We start from the raw sequence: 17057 nt of genomic DNA, 5'->3' as shown, positions 1-17057 counted from the left end.
TGTTGCTCAACACGTATAAAAAACAAAAAAAACTCGGACTAGATCCTGCGCGATCACTTTACTGATACTTTGAATAACATTTTATATTTTAATACGATATCAAGAGCTGCATCAGCAGATATTTACTATTTAATACTGGATCTGAATATCCCCATAATTCCTGAAACAGTGCACACCTAGTGAAAGCAATGTGACATCATGATGATACGAAAAGGTCCATAATTCATTAAACACAATATTGTTTTAAAAATAAAGCAAGTCGTTTTCTGTCTCAGGTAATCGAAATGCATTATTATCGTTATCATAGCGCCAAAGGTCTCATCATCAGTCCTGTGGAAAACTCAAAGACTCTCCCTAATACAGTGGCTGGAATATTTGTAAGTTTTTCCCCATACATGGGATAATCTTGGAACACTGCCGTATTAAGTCTGTTTCCATTCATGTGCAATGCTCTAGAGAAGACTTGCATAGCATAGAGAAATAAATTAGATAAGGAGATAATGTGAGAAAGAGAGAGAGAGAGAGAGAGAGAGAGAGAGCGCGAGCAAGAGCGAGAGAAAGAGAGAGCTAGCTTGCCTGGTTCATAATGATGGGCTGTTTGTGGTTCTACCGGCTGCTCCAGGGTGCTCTGGGTGACGTGGCTATTGCTCGAGTTTCCCCCTGGAGATTGGGGCTCATGAACTTTCCTCTGATCCGTCCCTACCACACACACACACACACACACACAGACACACACACGTAACACATTTAGCACACAGTAAATAAACAAAATGCATCTGATAAAGTAGGCCATTAAAATACAGATCTAGCATGTGATTTTTTTTTATTTAGTGCACAAAAGCTAGATAATGACCACACACAAATACACACAAAAAGTTACATAATTCAGTGAAGCAAGTGTTCTGGCCAACATGCATCATTTTATTCACACCATCTCAAAACATCCTTTCTAGTCCTTTCAGCCTCTTACTGCAGCCAAACACCTTTCACACCCTGAGTGTGTTTGTGTCTGCATGCATGTGCATTTGTAAGATGTTTGGACACCCAAATTCTTTAATTCAGACTTTGGCCAGAACAGAAAGGATGTCTTTATAAAGCGGCGATCAATGATGTCGAGCTGAATGTGCCTCCCATGGGAAACTCGAGTCTTTTCTTACAAATATAAAAAATAAATAAATAGGCCCCATACAAATGCACTCCACAGACCCGTCTCTCCGATCTGAAATAAGCTCAGCCCCGACAACGGCAGAGTTTGAGAAAGAAATGGCACACTATAGTACACCAGACAGTTTGTTCAGCCAACAAGAGGACAAGAATGATGTATTGCTCAACTGCTCATGTTCAACATTTATTCAAGGTCAAGCAGTTGGTCCTTATTAACTCGAATGTGAAAGTTTCATCCTTACGTGCATACTGAACGATTGTGCTTAACTACACGTAATTAAGCTTCACTGTATCCCAAAGCTCAACAATCCTACGAATTTAGTAATTTCAAACAAAGTCTGGCAATACGTACCATCGTTTGTGTAACAGGCAGTATTAAATATTACAGCAGTCTCAATCATGAAATCTTTTTTCACGCAAACAGAATCCTCTGATCTTCAAGGTGCCTTCCTTTCCACCTCATAGCCTGAAGTAGTAAGTATGTTATCCAGTAAATTCTGTGCTTTATATATAATGACGTTCACTGTAGGAGGCCGATTACATAAACATCACCGACTCACAGTCTGCGATCAGCCAATCACAGTGAAGCTCCTGCTGACTTGCCATTGACTCAGTGCTAACAGTCAGCTATGAATCCTCACTCAGAGTCTACAAAGGTTTAAAAGCTTGACATACACACTAGTAAGTGCTTTGTTTTTGTAATAGTTACGAAATCTTTACGACAGCTCAGTGAAAGCAGTTTAAACTAATGTGGCAATGTATTTAAATATATCTTAATTATTTTTTATGTCTGTAGCATTTAAATGAACTGAGAAAAGACTGGAAAGTGTTTACTTACTAAGAATCGAGGTCTAACAGCAGTTTATCATCATTCCCCCCTTAATCTTATTAAGTTATGCGAGTTTATCCAAAATTCCAGGGTACAGTAAAACAAAATCAAGCAAGGAAAAAAAAAAAAAAAAAAAAAAAAAAAAGGGAAATTTGCTCGCCGCTAAACGGTCTGGTTTTCAGCATCAACACCTGCTCGTGGTCCTGCTCATGACTATACAGACTAGCAGGCATCAATATTTGCAAATTTATTTCTGCCTACTCTATTGTGAGGACCGGTGGTGGTGAGGGGAGAAGAATGTGCATCGTTCTTATCATAAGAAAAACGCACCCACATTTACTTTGTATTTAAAACGAACCCATTAAGTCCAGTATGTATGCAAGATGGATTTCCCAGATAGGAGCAACGGCTACGCTAGTCAGTGTAGATTAGCTTGCGGGAGGATTACAAAGAAAGGAAATAATGAGTTAACTGGGAGTCGATGTCACCTTCTGATGTTGGCTGCACTTCTTCAGTAGACTGACCGTAGATGTCAGAGTCAGCAGACGAACTTTCGATCAGAGTCAGGACATCTTTACTGTTCCTCTTCTGCCACTCCCTCACTTCCAGACGGCGTAAAAACTGGTCTCTACAAATATACATGTGGTAAATAGAAACTACAAGGTTACAAAGCCAATATTGTAAAAACAAAGACCAAGTACTGAAGAGCAGCCAGAAAATTTTTTAGAAGTAGAATTTTAACTGAGAGATTATAACATTAGAGAAAGCACTGGAGCTTTTGTGCACAAAAGAAACAATGCTAGTTAAACTAAGCTGAACTGGCTTAGGAACAAAATGGAAAGCATATCCTTCATTTCAGCATGCTATTAAAAGACTTCTGGATGTTTTTTCCACACTGACTAACCACAAAATAGCTACTGTAGTCTCCCAGATCTGCTGAGAATACATGTACATAAAGCATAACTCATTTATATACACATTTATTATAATAAAAAAAATTAAATAAAATAAAAATCAGTAAAAAGCTTGGTTAAAAAATAAATAAGTAAAAATCAGTCTGTAAATTTGGTAAGTAACAAAAACATGCGATCAGTAAAAAATGTAGTTAAAAACCAGAAAAATCATTCTGTTAGATTAAACAAGACAAATTTTACAGAAAGTAAAAATGACAACACAACCAACCACAGTCCCACACACACATTCACACATACAGCCACTGCCTGAAAACGTGACATCAATCAAATAACAGCCACCTGATGTGCAAAACACCTGCAGTGATCAAGCAACCACCCTTAAACACTGATTCTGCACCAGGCACCTCATCCCAAACCTGGCCTTAGATCAGCATAAAGAGCAGTTTCCATCACCATCACCACCACCACCACACGTTCACCGCCATGATCGGCCTGTAGTTTACTTACGCATACTTCCTGAGTACGGGTCGGTCCTTGCTCACAATATCCTCCACACTGGAGAGAGACATCACAGTTTACGTGAAGAAGAGAATGATTATCTAAAAGACTGCACCTAAGTTACTGTTTATTGGATACACTGAACCTATCCACGGTGTTCATTTCAATCCCATATTAAATGTGTAACCTCGAGCAGCACACAGCAAAATAAGGAAAATACAGGAAAGCCAATTAAAAAAAGTCTTCTATAACAGGCCTTCTATAACAATCAGTTGCCTTTATTCTAACTATTTACTAAAACTTTGTTGCTCAGACCAGAGATGGTTAAAAAAAAAAAAAAAGTCAAACTAACGCTGATCAATAAGTTAAAAGATGACTGGACAAAGACGTATGTATTTATTCTCTGCTTCAGAACAGGTATGTAACCTGTTCAGACTGTGGCTCTAATCAAAAGTGTTAACATGACGTGCTGCCTTCGTTCAGTCAAGATAGTTATTTATACGATCTTTTCCATGAGAAGAATTTTTACGTAGCTGAACCTCACAAATTTTAGTTGAACGTCCAGGGTCTTAAGGATGTACTTAATTTATTACCGCTTCTCCTCCTGAACTAATACGAGACGGAGAAGAGGCGCTGCGTCTTCCTGGTTATCGAGAAATTCCACTCGGTTCATCCTGTGCCGCGTTCTTTCCTCAATCCTCTCGGTAATGATAAATTATAGCCATTTCACAATTCTGTTAGTTCATAAGCATACCAGACAACCTGAATCATTTTGGTACAATGGATTTATCATAACTGTTTCAAAAGGAGACTATTCTGACTATACAGGGGAAAAAAATAAACTTTTCACACATCCATTACAAGGAAGATCAAGGGAATAAAGATGAGACAAGATGCAAACCGGAACGTGAAAGTGATCAGACGGTTCTCGGAAACGACGTGCACAGGACACAGATGAAAAGAGTCATCCTTTTGATATTGGGGAAATGTTATTACTATACGTCGTCTGACTAACTAACAGAACACACACAGCTAATACACCCCTAACCCCCCAACCCCGCTTCCAGAAATGACTCATGGTTTAGACTGGTAGCAACTGAAGGCTACATTCTTTGGCCATGCAGCAGCTACTCACCAAACAGAGTCTGCCTCTTGCAGGCTGAGAAAAAGATTGAATAAAGAGAAAGAAGGAAGGAGGGAGGGAGAGAGGGAGGAAGAATTTTGGAAGCCACAGTAGTGAGGAGAAAGATTAGGAACCGAGCCAAACATTATGGATACAGAGGCAGAGAAGGAAACGGACACAGACATTTAGCAGAAACAAAGTGAAAGAATACAGAGAAGATACGCAGATACAATGTGTTTATGGAAAAAATAAATAAAAAAAAGAGGAGTATGAAATGCCAAATCGTCTTAAATGAGTCACCATCCAAATGAGCCTGGCTTTCACAGAAATATTAGACATTAATAATAATTATTCTGCAACATAAAAACAAACAAACAAAAGAATAAGCTGTTCAGTTAAGGAAAGTAACCACAAAATAATATTTTTAATCACAATAATCATAATAATTCTGCCCTATTTCGTGATTTCTTGTTAGACACACTGGTATCAATAATCATAGTTTTTAGAACAGCTTCTGACAAAAAAAACTATTTAACAATATCCTAAAAAATTATATCTTCAATCAAAGCAAATTCCTCCTGAAATCTTAACTTATTTGTTCCATATACGTTACTAATCCCTGAGTAAATTCTACAAGCGCATCTTAATGCCTAATTGTTTTCGTTCCCTCATTCACAATCAAATTCTCCTGTGTTACTGTATGCACGTCTTCGAATGAGTAGGAGATCGAGAGAAAATATACTCACTTAAGCCGTCCTCTTCCCTCAGTGTTGCTCTGCTCTTTCTGTGCTGTCTGGTTCTCCGGAGGAGGCGAGTCTCTGGGAGACACGCTGAGGCTGGATGGGGAAGAAAAAAAAAAAACATAACAAAACTCTGAAAAATCCGATCACAGCCAAGGCAACGGAGACAGTCTGAATCCCACATCGCCAAACACTTCTGTTTCTATAAAAGGTCCACACACACACACACGTTGCCGTGTACATAAAACAAGTGAATAAAATAGACAGACAATAATTAAATAGATTTAATTAAAACAGAACTTAACCTGTAGCATTTCTCTTTAATAATCCCTTTAATAAACCTTCCAGCAAGAAATGCAAGGTGTTTAAAATAATACAAAATAAAATCAAAAAGACAGTTTTAAAGCCAAATTTAAAGTATGCCTTAACTATATAGACTGGGTTGAATTAATCAAAGTTTAAACTGCGTTTAAAATAATCAAAATTGTGTGTAAAGCACTTTTAATCCTGATTTGGGAAATCTATAGGAATTTAAATCATACTTTTTCTGATTTTTACCATAAAAAAATAACCAGAAACAATCAGAATTAACCTCAGGGCTGTGTTTTAAATCAGATTAATATTTCTGAATATCTGCTATAACGTATACAATGAACTGGTGATAAAATAATCTCAAAATAAACATAGTTTAAAGCTGTTAATAGTTGTAATGGCTTGTAAAATTTTCATTTAATCCCTTTTTATAGAAACCATTATTAAACGTTTTGTAAGACTCGTCATAGAACAGTGTCCTATTCTTGCTCCCTGTGTGTCTCTCTCTCCGGAAAAATCTAGAAAGTCCCAGCAATGTTACTGCCAGCCTCTGTGACTTGACTTAACACCCATCAGAAAAGTTAACTGAGTCGATAACAAATTCTTGGTTGATTTTCAGGAATGGAGGAGTGTTGTAAATGCAGGAACGTTCTCCTTTTGAGAACACAATATTAATATATAATAATATTTTTTATGATCTGTCAGTGGAACATTTCATTTTGATTACAGTTCCTTGTTTATTTTGTGCAATCTTTTTGACGATGCATATTCTGGGTGTCTTAATATTACTAAAGTCTAAATTCTAGTATTATTTCAAACACTTGGATGACAGTCTACTTGGTTAGATAATAGGATGATGGACTACCGAATTCCTGGTTGCTCTTGATTTACTAAATCCCACAATGCAACTGCTGAAACACTGAAAAACCCTAGTTCAGATTGCAACAGGATATCCAAGTCTGATCTCATCCAAGTTCATCCATCAGTGAGAACTGCACTGAACAAGGGGGTGGGATGTTCTTTACTCATGAATAAGGAAAATTATTTCCAGGAATTTTACATTTTTGGCATTTGGCAGACACAAACCTTATACAGAGTGATTTACAGATTTATACAGCTGAGCAATTGAGGGCTAATGGCCTTGCTCAAGGGCCCAGAAGTGGGCACTTGGTTGACCTGGGATTCAAACTCACAACCTTCCGATCAGTGGTCCAACACCGTAACCACTAAGCTAATTAGTATATTTAATATTATTTGATCTTTTTTTAAACTATTAATTTTTTTTAAGAAAGCTATTTATTTATGCTAGCGCTTTGTTTACTTGTACTCTTGTAACAAAATGAATAATAAAGCAGGTTTCGTCTGCCTTAAAATCTTTGAGTCTTCTCAGTGCATCCTTCTACAACAAAACAATAGATCAAAAACATTATATTGTGTATTAAAAAAAAGAATATATTCTACACAGACGGTAAACTGTATGTTGCAATATTGAGATGACTGCACAGAAGATTGAATCTGATAAACAACATTAATTCTTGTATGTTGCATGCTACTTTAAGGAACCGGATTAGTACACATTTTTATTTATTTATTTATTTTTAAAAACCAGGTGAATCTACAACCATGCAGAGATTTAATTTGAGTCCATAGCCACATACCCAACTAAAGGCTTAACTGCTTTCTTGGGGTTGAACATCCACAGGAAATCAGGACATTAAAAGACCCTTGCTTGTTAAAAAAGGTGTTAAAAAGCACCATGTGATTTGTGGTGACATTTGTTAGTTCAAGGACCAAAAAAACAAGATTAGCTGGAAGTAAAAGTTATTCCTTACAGCTGATCTGATCAGCAGAAGGAGTAACTTGTACCAAAGAGATGAGAAGCTGGTGAGTTATACAGACCTCTTTAGGGGAGTGGAGGGCTCCTGTGTTACGGACCCCGCTTTTTTTAACCTCCGCCTAGAAATCCCCATATGAGCCAGGTATTGACCAATGAAATTGCGCCCCCTGCTGAATGGAGCAGGAGGTGAGACACAGAGTGAGAGGGAATGAGAGAGAGAGAGAGAGAGAGAGAGAGAGAGAGAGAGAGAGAGAGAGAGAGAGAGAGGGGGAATGAGAGAGAGAGAGAGAGAGAGAGAGAGAGAGAGAGAGAGAGGGAATGAGAGAGGGAATGAGAGAGAGAGAGAGAGAGAGAGAGAGAGAGGGAATGAGAGAGAGAGAGAGAGAGAGGTGGAATAGTGATGTCTGGTTACATGAGTAAAGCAGCGGATTAAAACAAGTACAAAGAAGCCCATAACACAGGCAAGACTGACACCAAAAACACCAGTGAGTGCAACCAGGAGCAGAGACATGTGAAAAAAGTCAAAGAAAAGTGTTGTTTTTTTTCCCCCTGCTACCATGCCTGTCTCAACAGTAAAGAAAAGCATGATGGCATGATGGAACTTCTTTATGAGAATTTCTTTATAACACGAAACAACACTTTAACAACAAAATATTAAGTTTGTGATATGCTCCAGCAGGCTGACATCATGACGCATTACATACCCATAGCTTTACTAAGAGAATATGGCTTTCCAAATAAAACATTAGCTTTCCACATATAGGTAGTGACTGTCAGCTGAATAAAATGTCCCGCTGTGGCCAGGAGCTATACTTGGAAAGACACATAGCAATTTGGTTACACTTGGAGGAGCTGAGCAGGCAAAGAGCGTCTGGTGTATGTGGTAAACTCAAATTCTCATTTTCTTAGAGTCGGAGTAAAAAAAAAAAAGTTTTTTATTTTTATGTATTGAAATAAAATGTGAATCTTCCAGTCAGAGTATCTCACTCACACACACACAGCTAAAGTTTGATATATTACCACCTGTGGCATTGTGTGACATGTCTGGGTAAATGTTAGTGGCTAAGATACTGTTTGTGGATCAGTTTGTAAAGCCAGCCTGCTGTAGAATAACACTTCCCAAGCCGACACAGCTGGAGATTAGTGGGCCAAGTAGGGACGTGCGATATAACAGCAAAAGTCTTTAAAAATACATTTTTAAATATATAAATATATAAAAGAGCCATTTAAAATACATAAACATTATATTAGAATGTGCAAACTCTTCTATACAAAATCAAAATGTCTCCACTTCACAGACTTCCATGACTTTTCAGTTGATGTCTTGTATCTAAAACACACTGACCACAATATAGTGCTTTAAATAAATGGAGAAATATAATTAAAAGGAAAACGTGAGAAGAATATTCAGTGTATAGAAACTCCAAAGAGGCAAAACATGGCTGGAACCATAGGTGTAATGTTGTAACAGTGAAAAGAAATACTTTTAGTGCTTAAGAAGTAACCGTGAACACAACATTAAGAAGGAACTCATATATAGTCCTAAAATGTTCATGTTCCCATTCCTAGTGTATATGTAGATGTGTATATAACAAGCACATAATTCCATAAATAAACTGCATCTTAGTTGTGCACTTGCTATAAAAAAAAAGCACACTATAAATCTGTACTCGGCTTACAGTCCAGCAGTATTGATGACAGGAGGAGGAGGAGACCAGAAATCTCTCCAAAAGAAAAGAAAAGAAAAAAAAAACTCTTTCAAAAGGAAAGGATACTACAAGCCATTTCTAGCTCTGCATTAAAATCACAACCGACTGAACAACCTTATTGTTCGGAGTGTTGTTGAAAGCACAATCACACAGGCTCTTACTTACACATCATTAGCTGGAGATTCATTTACTACGACAGAGGGCACTACAGGGGTTGAGCTGTGCGGACTGCATGAGCTGGACTCAGATTCACTGGAGGAGTTGCTTACGGGATCATGGCTGATAGGAGAGGGTACAGGAGACGTGTTACAACTCCGACCTAGAAGAAAAAAAAAAAAAATCTTGCAAATTCACTATGTGCTTGTCTTTAGACAAGAGTGACAACAGCCAGGTCAAAGATTAGAGGGGAAACAATAAAACACCTATAGAGCACAATCTCAGTTCTGATAGAAAACTTTTGTTAATGAGTGACTAATAATGAGCTTTATGATCTGAACGAGATACATTTGATTAGACTGTGTTAATATTCAGACACCAATCCCAAGACACAACACCACTGCATTTTAACCGAAGCTGCATACAAGAGCCTAAATTTAGACACACCTCACATTTTTACTTTTATATCTAAAATACTTTCTATTAGTTCTAAATGATTATTAAGTCTAGATGATTATTAGGTCAGTTCATGCTGGACACGTGTGGTTGTCTTCTAGTAAACATAAGAAGTACACAAAAATAAAGCAGCTCAAAGCAGTGGGTCCATGAAGCGTAGCCTCTGGTAGAAATCACAACACAGTTATAAAATTTTAATTTCTAACATATTTATTATAGTTCTTTGAATAAAAGAGCGTTCTTATAGGTATTCCTTGGTTTGACCGGCTACTTGAATCGAAAGGATTTTATCTAAATTGCTTTAAATGAAAAAAGCAGGTCTAGAAATAACTTCAGCGTAGACCCAAGATGTTCTGTTGGTGGATTTTCTATTTCCAGAAACAGAAAAAAGACCCAGAATATTATTGTTCAAATGTCTGAATAATGAGCCTAATATTTGAATAGCTTATAAAATAAATCTGTGCTGAGAGGATCTTTTGGCTGCAACGTTTGACAACCACTGGTCTAGAAAAATGACAGGAACGACACAGATCATCAGCGATGGCTTCCTGTGTAATTAGCAACCGCAACACACCAAATATGTGGGTGGAAATGTCATTAAAAATGGTTTCATTGTGTTTAAACTCTTAAGCATTCACTGTTGGGGGAAAATATATCCCTTAATCTGTAGGATATGTAGGCACAGTGAAGCAACTCTGTTTTACTGAAAACAGGCATAGCAGTTAGCTAACCTTTTAAACTAGGCTCTTTGCTAGTTACAGGAGTGATGTTACATCCATCACCTGTACTAAAGCAAAGTTTTAGGATCAGTTTCAAAGGTTTAAAATGTGTCCTCTGAGCATCTAAGCAGCAATACTGGTTATATATGTTGACTTCATCTAGAATGAGCTTTGAACCCGAGTAGCTTGGAGAAAGGTGAGTCTAATGTGAGACAAACCTGTAGTGGGACTGAAAGAAGAGATAGCAGAAGCAGGCAGAGAGGAAGCGATTGGAACATCCTGAAGATTCTGTGCCGAGGACTGCCGGCTCCTTCTGCCTTCCTGCTCGCTGTTTGTTGCTTTCCTCCTTTCCTTACGTGTAGGAAAAGATGATTCGTCTACATCATCATCCTCGTGCTTTAAAGCGTTCTGTAAAAAAACAAACCATATCAGTAGCCTATGTATACAGCTAAAATATGTATAGCACAGTGTTTGTACCTGCTGGTGTTAAATATCCATTACATGATGTTATGCTGCTGTTTCTGTACCTCGTATATAGTAAACTGCTGTTTGAGGTCGGGGTCGATGATTTTGCTGTTTAGGTGTTTTTGCATGATGCGCTCTATCCCCTGATGCTCCAGGCAGTCTGTCACGTCATAGAACGAATCCTGGTCTGGCAGAGCTGCTAGAGTCTGAGAGAGAGGGGAAAAAGGCTTGAAACTTCAGGGGCTTCTGTAAATATTCACCTGCCCAACTATGAACAGAGTATATTTAAAAAAAAAAAAAACCACCACCACTATTAATATATGAAATTTCGTGGTGGTAGCACCATTTGTGTTCACATGCATTTTGTTTTATTCTGTCTCTAGTAGTGGTTTCGGCATTTACCTGACATTTTTTATTACTTGCTTCAATGGTGCTCATTGTGACAATCAATTTTTAGAACTACCTTCTTAGAACTAAACCAAGACTGAGACTATTCAGTGGACTTCACGTGCACTGTTCTGTAGACAAGTTACACATCAGCTCAACAGAGAAAGCTAATCATCAATTAAGTAACTAAGATCATTTAGTCATAATGCTGAGAGAAGAATGGTTTCAACTGCAAATGTATGCAGATTTAAGATTGTGGGTTTTTTTTTTCCCCCTAACGTCATCATAATATTGTTCTGTTGTGAATGCAACAGCTTAAAAAACAGCATAGACTAATCCAAGTAATGGAGGAGCACGTATACAGCTCCATTAATGTACTCTCTCTGTGCATCCATGAGTTTTAATGCATGCAGATTGTTATTAAGGGCCAAGTTGAAGTTACTGAATTACTGAGCTACTAAACTCAGTATCAAACTGTTGAGTTTTTGATGCTGCCATTGAGCTAAAATAAAACTGCTACACTGATTGAAGCCAAGATGTGCTTGTACAGTCACTACCTTGTTAATAAGGGACATGGTGAAGACCAGAAGCTCTGTATCTGATCCATTCCTCTCCTCTAAAACATCCACCAAATATGACCAGGGCTTTACACCTGCAACAGCATGTCCAGAGTTAACCTCATGTCAAGCTAGAACATATAAACATTCCTTTAAACCTGTCCTCTGAATGCGTGTGTATGTCAGTCATGAGCTTTTTACCTCTTCTGCTATCCACAGTGTTGACAGCCTGAATAAGCAGCGGGCTGTTCGACTCTGTGTATTCAACAAACACTATGAGGAGCTTCAGAGCCGTCTTCACTACCAGACGAGACTGAGAGAGAGAGAGAGAGAGGGAGAGAGAGAGAGAGAGAGTGTGCTTACATCTCTTTTACACCAGATGGCGGCACCAGAGTAGAAGACTAAGTATTAAGAACCAAGTGCATCTATCTATCTATACACACACATACATACATACATATACACACACACACACACACACATACACACACTGTATATATACTGTATATACATATATCTTTTTTAAACACAGTCCTTGTTGGCTTTCTCTCACCTTTATCTTTCAGGAAGGTTCACAATATATCTAAAGAGCTGTTCTGATACTTTATTAACTCAAGTGAAGTTTAATATCTAAAGGCTGAGCTATCATGTTCAGGACAGGGCTAGACTTCTATTGTATAGACATCTCTATCAATTTTAGATGACTTCTTCCTTTCTAAGCATTTACATCATTAAATAAAAGTAAATAGTGATAAACATTTTTTTCAGGCATAAAAGCTGCCCATAAATTATAGTGATGTTTCCTTTTCCAATCAAATAAATATTCATATAAAATAAAAATAAAGATTTTAAGTTGAAATCCACTTCTCATGATCACCCTCTCTTTTTATTAGGCAAGTGGATGCTGTTGCACACATTGAGTTATGAAAATACTGTAAGTCTGAAGTTAATTGTAAAATTCGGTCCTGAAACTAGGAGATGAGGTTCGGTTGTGTTGCAACATCTGTCATTTTCACTTCCTCAGTAGCTCCTCAAGTTGCCTGCAAGAACCAGTGCATTGGAGTGTGGAAAAACTACTTCAGAGAGGTAAATAAACCCCAAGCACCAGGTGCTTCAGGTACAAGCATCAGCTGAATACTCTTATCACACACAGCTTTAAAATGGTAATGAAGCTTGAAAGAAAAAAAAAAATAAATCTTAGCTACTTTCCACACATACATTGATTTAGTCAGATGTTTTTATCCTTCTAAAAAATGATGCTTAAACGTCACTTCACTAAGTGGAAATAAAGTGATTCATATCTTGCGGTTAATGTAGATGGCTTACTCAAGAATACCATGGATGTGTTAAGTGGAAGGTCGTGGTCACACTAGCAACATTTCTGCTCAGTACTCCACCTTTTCCGTTTTGTTTGCAGCTTTGAACACTGCAGTATTTAAAATCTGCTGCCCACAAACTAAGAACAGTCAACCGCAGTCCACCACTAATTAGCCTACAAGGGTGTGTGTGTGCATGCGTATGTGTGTGTTTATGTTATATAACTTGGTTACTCACCAGGCTGCCACAAAGGGTGTACAGCCACTGCACTGTTTCATTATGGTTTATAACTCCATTCATCCCATCCACAAACAGCATGATTTGGCTCAAAGCTGCAACACAACACAAACACACACAAGTTCCAGTAACTACAGGGAAGTCGAAGGTGGGAAGTTCATCAGCAAGGACCAGGCTTCATTTTGGTGGATATAAAGAGTCAAACTAAAAGCTGTTTGTTGTTCCAGAATAAACTTCCTGTCTTGGAGTCCAGGCCAAAAAAACAACGCTGCAGATTACACAAAGTTACAGATCTAAAAGCTAAGACAGCCCAGCGTTTACATGCACTAGACATGAACCCTGGACAGTGCAGATAGATTGAAGGCCAAGTTAAAGTAGCATGTAGAGTCACTTAGCACATCGCAGCCTGCTTAGCTTTGAGTTTTGTGTTTGGAGCACGAGATACACTGAATATTCTTAGATGGATCCAAATGCGGAATTAAGGGACATTGGAGTAAAAACATTTTTTTAAATCATCGTTTTATCATCAATCATTCTTATAATGATTTTAGGTAGTGTTTCAAATTAGTTTAGAAAAATATCCATTTATTCATTCATTTAACATTTTACTCCCTCGTCTGCCTTCAACTTTTGATGCACAGCCAGAAAATTTTACTAAAATTAAAATAAAATAAAATGATACTGTGCAAGAAGAACATTAAATACAATCATCTGAAAAGAGCTGTTGACATTAATAAGATTTTTGCTTCTGGAATTGTTTTATTGCGGCGAACATGTTTAGACACGTTTCTAAGATATGCGTATAAAGACGAGAAAATGCGAAAAAAAAATCTGATCCTTAGCCACACCAACTTGCCCTTAGCCACACCCACTTATCCATCTGATCATTAGCCATGCCCACTCACATTAGCCACACCCACTCACCCCCCACTCTACCTTTAGCCACACCCACTCAGCCATCTGACCTTTAGCCACACCCACTCACCCATCTGACCCTTAGCCATCCACTTAGTTCTAAAGTTGTACATTTGGATATGCTGGTATTATTTTTAATTAAAAATATTCTGGATTTTTCTTGCTTTCAGTTGCAAAGGTTTTCAAGCTTTTATGCTTGTTATTTATTTATTTATTTATTTGGGATCTTCCACCTCGAAGAATGTAGTTCTGATAGTTGTGGTCTGCCTCTCCACCCACTTTTATAAAGCAGGACAAGCCATCAGAATTCACAAACTCTGGTACCAGGTCTTTATCATCCTGTAAGACACAGAAGTAGAAACTTGTTCACTTGTTTGTTTTAAATGTTCTGCATGTGTTTAGTGTGTTTTAATAGGAAAATCCTATGTATCCAAAATAACCAATAATTACTCAAATTAATAATCCCCAATCAATGGCAAATAAAATTTTACTATAAATTCTATGTACAAGTGTTCAAAGCATGAGGTGGACATTCATGCATAGCACTCTAAATAATTAAAATATTAGACCAGTATGAGGTTTAGACAGAGCAATATGTAAGGATAAATACATTTTGGTTTTTGTTTAATTGGCTATTGGTACATTTCATCTTTAAAAAACAGCTCTCTCGCACAGCTGATTCAGGCGTTATCAGTCAAATATCTGGGCAGCTGTAATTGCACAAATCCTTTATACAAACATTCCCTACAAGTACAAGTGCCAAGATGAGTGACAACCGATTCATCATTGTAAAGTCATGGAAATAAATCTGGCATGTAATAAAAGGAAAAAGTTATTCTAGCGTTCTTTAAGACAATAGATCATGACATCATTTCTCACGTCAGTTTCATGTGGTCATGTAGTCAACTCATTGTGCACTTACCTGAAACAGCTGCTTTAATGAGAAAAGCGAGCGCCGCAGTTCAGGCCCTTGGGAGTTATACAGTTTCTCTGCAAGAGAAAGAACAAAAGTGTTGATACGATATCTAGTGAAACATCAAATAGGTCAACAAGTCTTTCACTGAAAAACCAAGATCTGCTATTTCATCCCTGCATTCAATGACTTACTGTCGATGCTGTAAAACTAAACTGTACATGTGAGTGTTCTTACCATGTCATTAGGTTTAAATGTGCTGGAACTACACAAACATTGTGTGGAATAATCACCTTTAATGTACAAAGAGCTAGTTGGTATAAAAGGGCAAGGAGACTAAGCTAAGAACCTGCAATCTCTCTAAAGAAAAGAATATAAATAAAATAAGTATAATCTTTGGCCTCCGAAAAACATCTTTTTTTGTTGTTAAGCCGGAGCTGAAATTTTCCCCCTTTATAAGGAGATAGAAGAAGATAGACTAAGCTTTTAAAAGTCAACATTAACGTTTAAAATCAAATTTTAAAATCTAATTAAAATTAACATCTACATACATGTTTCCATTTCAAGCTGAGATTATCAGTTTCATATTAACTGACACCAAAATTCTAGTCAGCACAATTAAAGCTCCCTTTCTTTAAGTTATTTTGTAATGAAAGGTTAATAAAAGACAGAGAGACAAAATGAAAGAACCCCACAAGCATAATAAATGTGTAATCCATACAAGCTGTGACTTGTGGTCTATTGAGACTACAGAGCGATCGACAGTCCAACATCTTTTCAATGGAACCTGTTCTCCTTTGACATTACACAATGCAAAAGAGCAAATGTGTTCTGGCTGAACCAGGAAACATGGGCTATGTGAACAATAATGTCCAGTATTAGCACTGGCAATACCCAAACAGTCTTCCTGCGCTGATTTCAAGTTCAAGTTCAAGTTAGCTTTGTCATTCCGCTTACATGTTAAGACATGCAGTGGAACGAGATGTCGTGTCTCACAGGTCAACGGTGCAACATACATACAGACATAAAACATAAAACAACGAAGCAGGAGGGCAGGTACGGACTATGCCATCAGTACAAACAATACACTCTATGTAAAGACTTTCAGGAAATAAATCCAAACATGTGGACTATACAATGCTTCCCTTGATATTGTACATGTGTAACATGAGGCATTCAGTCAAGCAGCTGGTAGTTTTGATGTGTCAGTGTGCTAACGCCATGGTGAGTGCGGCTGGTGGCGGTCAGGTGGGTCACGTCACAGGAGGCCTGTGTGTTTTCAGGGGTGGCAGTGGTGGTTTGAGTTCAGGGCAGCTCAATGTTAGTGAAAATATCTGAAAATATAGACATTCTGCATTTCAGGGCAGTTTATTACGCAGGAATTTGACCTCCAGTTTGTTAAGCCTGTTTCTATCAGCCTGTTTAAAAAAAAAAAAAAAAAAAAAAAACCTGGCCACCATAATGTGAATCCAATTTCAGCAGGCCATCACTAAACAGCTTCTTATTGCACCATTATAGTTTACACTCTTACATTAAATTTTGTCCACATTGGCTATTTGGTAATGTTAAATATAGGTAACAAGTAGGGAAGTTAGAACATTTAATAATCCATTGAACCTTTGCTAGGGCCTCGTCCATTTCAATACCAATATGTATACTGGTCAGTGCTGCTTTTGTGTACTGTCTTTTGTGTAATGTCTTGTATTGTTTGTTATTTTGTCCTGCACTGTTTGCACCAGGTTGCACAGATGCACTTTATGTGGGTAGGACTAACTTAAGTCCTTAGCTCTGTCTTTGTTCTATGTAGCA

General features: G+C 37.6%; 1 protein-coding gene across 11 annotated transcripts in view; it reads right to left on the bottom strand.

Moving 5' to 3' along the window:
- The window catches only part of fhod1 (formin homology 2 domain containing 1), a 47055-nt gene that overhangs the window by 11397 nt on the left and 18601 nt on the right, over positions 1 to 17057 (bottom strand). For 5 of the 11 annotated variants that reach the window (XM_060859067.1, XM_060859073.1, XM_060859075.1 and 2 more), the window contains exons 4-17: positions 15258 to 15325; positions 14569 to 14674; positions 13421 to 13515; positions 12068 to 12179; positions 11867 to 11961; positions 10985 to 11128; positions 10676 to 10865; positions 9292 to 9445; positions 7480 to 7587; positions 5275 to 5364; positions 4541 to 4564; positions 3415 to 3462; positions 2482 to 2621; positions 577 to 699 (exon numbers count right to left, since the gene is read on the bottom strand). In XM_060859067.1, the coding sequence (XP_060715050.1) occupies positions 577 to 699; positions 2482 to 2621; positions 3415 to 3462; positions 4541 to 4564; positions 5275 to 5364; positions 7480 to 7587; positions 9292 to 9445; positions 10676 to 10865; positions 10985 to 11128; positions 11867 to 11961; positions 12068 to 12179; positions 13421 to 13515; positions 14569 to 14674; positions 15258 to 15325 (1497 nt within the window). The remainder of the gene's footprint in view (positions 1 to 576; positions 700 to 2481; positions 2622 to 3414; positions 3463 to 4540; positions 4565 to 5274; positions 5365 to 7479; positions 7588 to 9291; positions 9446 to 10675; positions 10866 to 10984; positions 11129 to 11866; positions 11962 to 12067; positions 12180 to 13420; positions 13516 to 14568; positions 14675 to 15257; positions 15326 to 17057) is intronic. The other 6 variants (XM_060859070.1, XM_060859071.1, XM_060859076.1 and 3 more) reach the window with 6 other exon arrangements.

The sequence above is a fragment of the Tachysurus vachellii genome, chromosome 23 (genome assembly GCF_030014155.1).
Source record: "Tachysurus vachellii isolate PV-2020 chromosome 23, HZAU_Pvac_v1, whole genome shotgun sequence".
In the NCBI taxonomy this organism is placed as follows: Eukaryota; Metazoa; Chordata; class Actinopteri; order Siluriformes; family Bagridae; genus Tachysurus; species Tachysurus vachellii.
The sequence above is the reverse complement of the archived record's forward strand: the minus strand, read 5'-3'. Positions and strand labels throughout refer to the sequence as shown.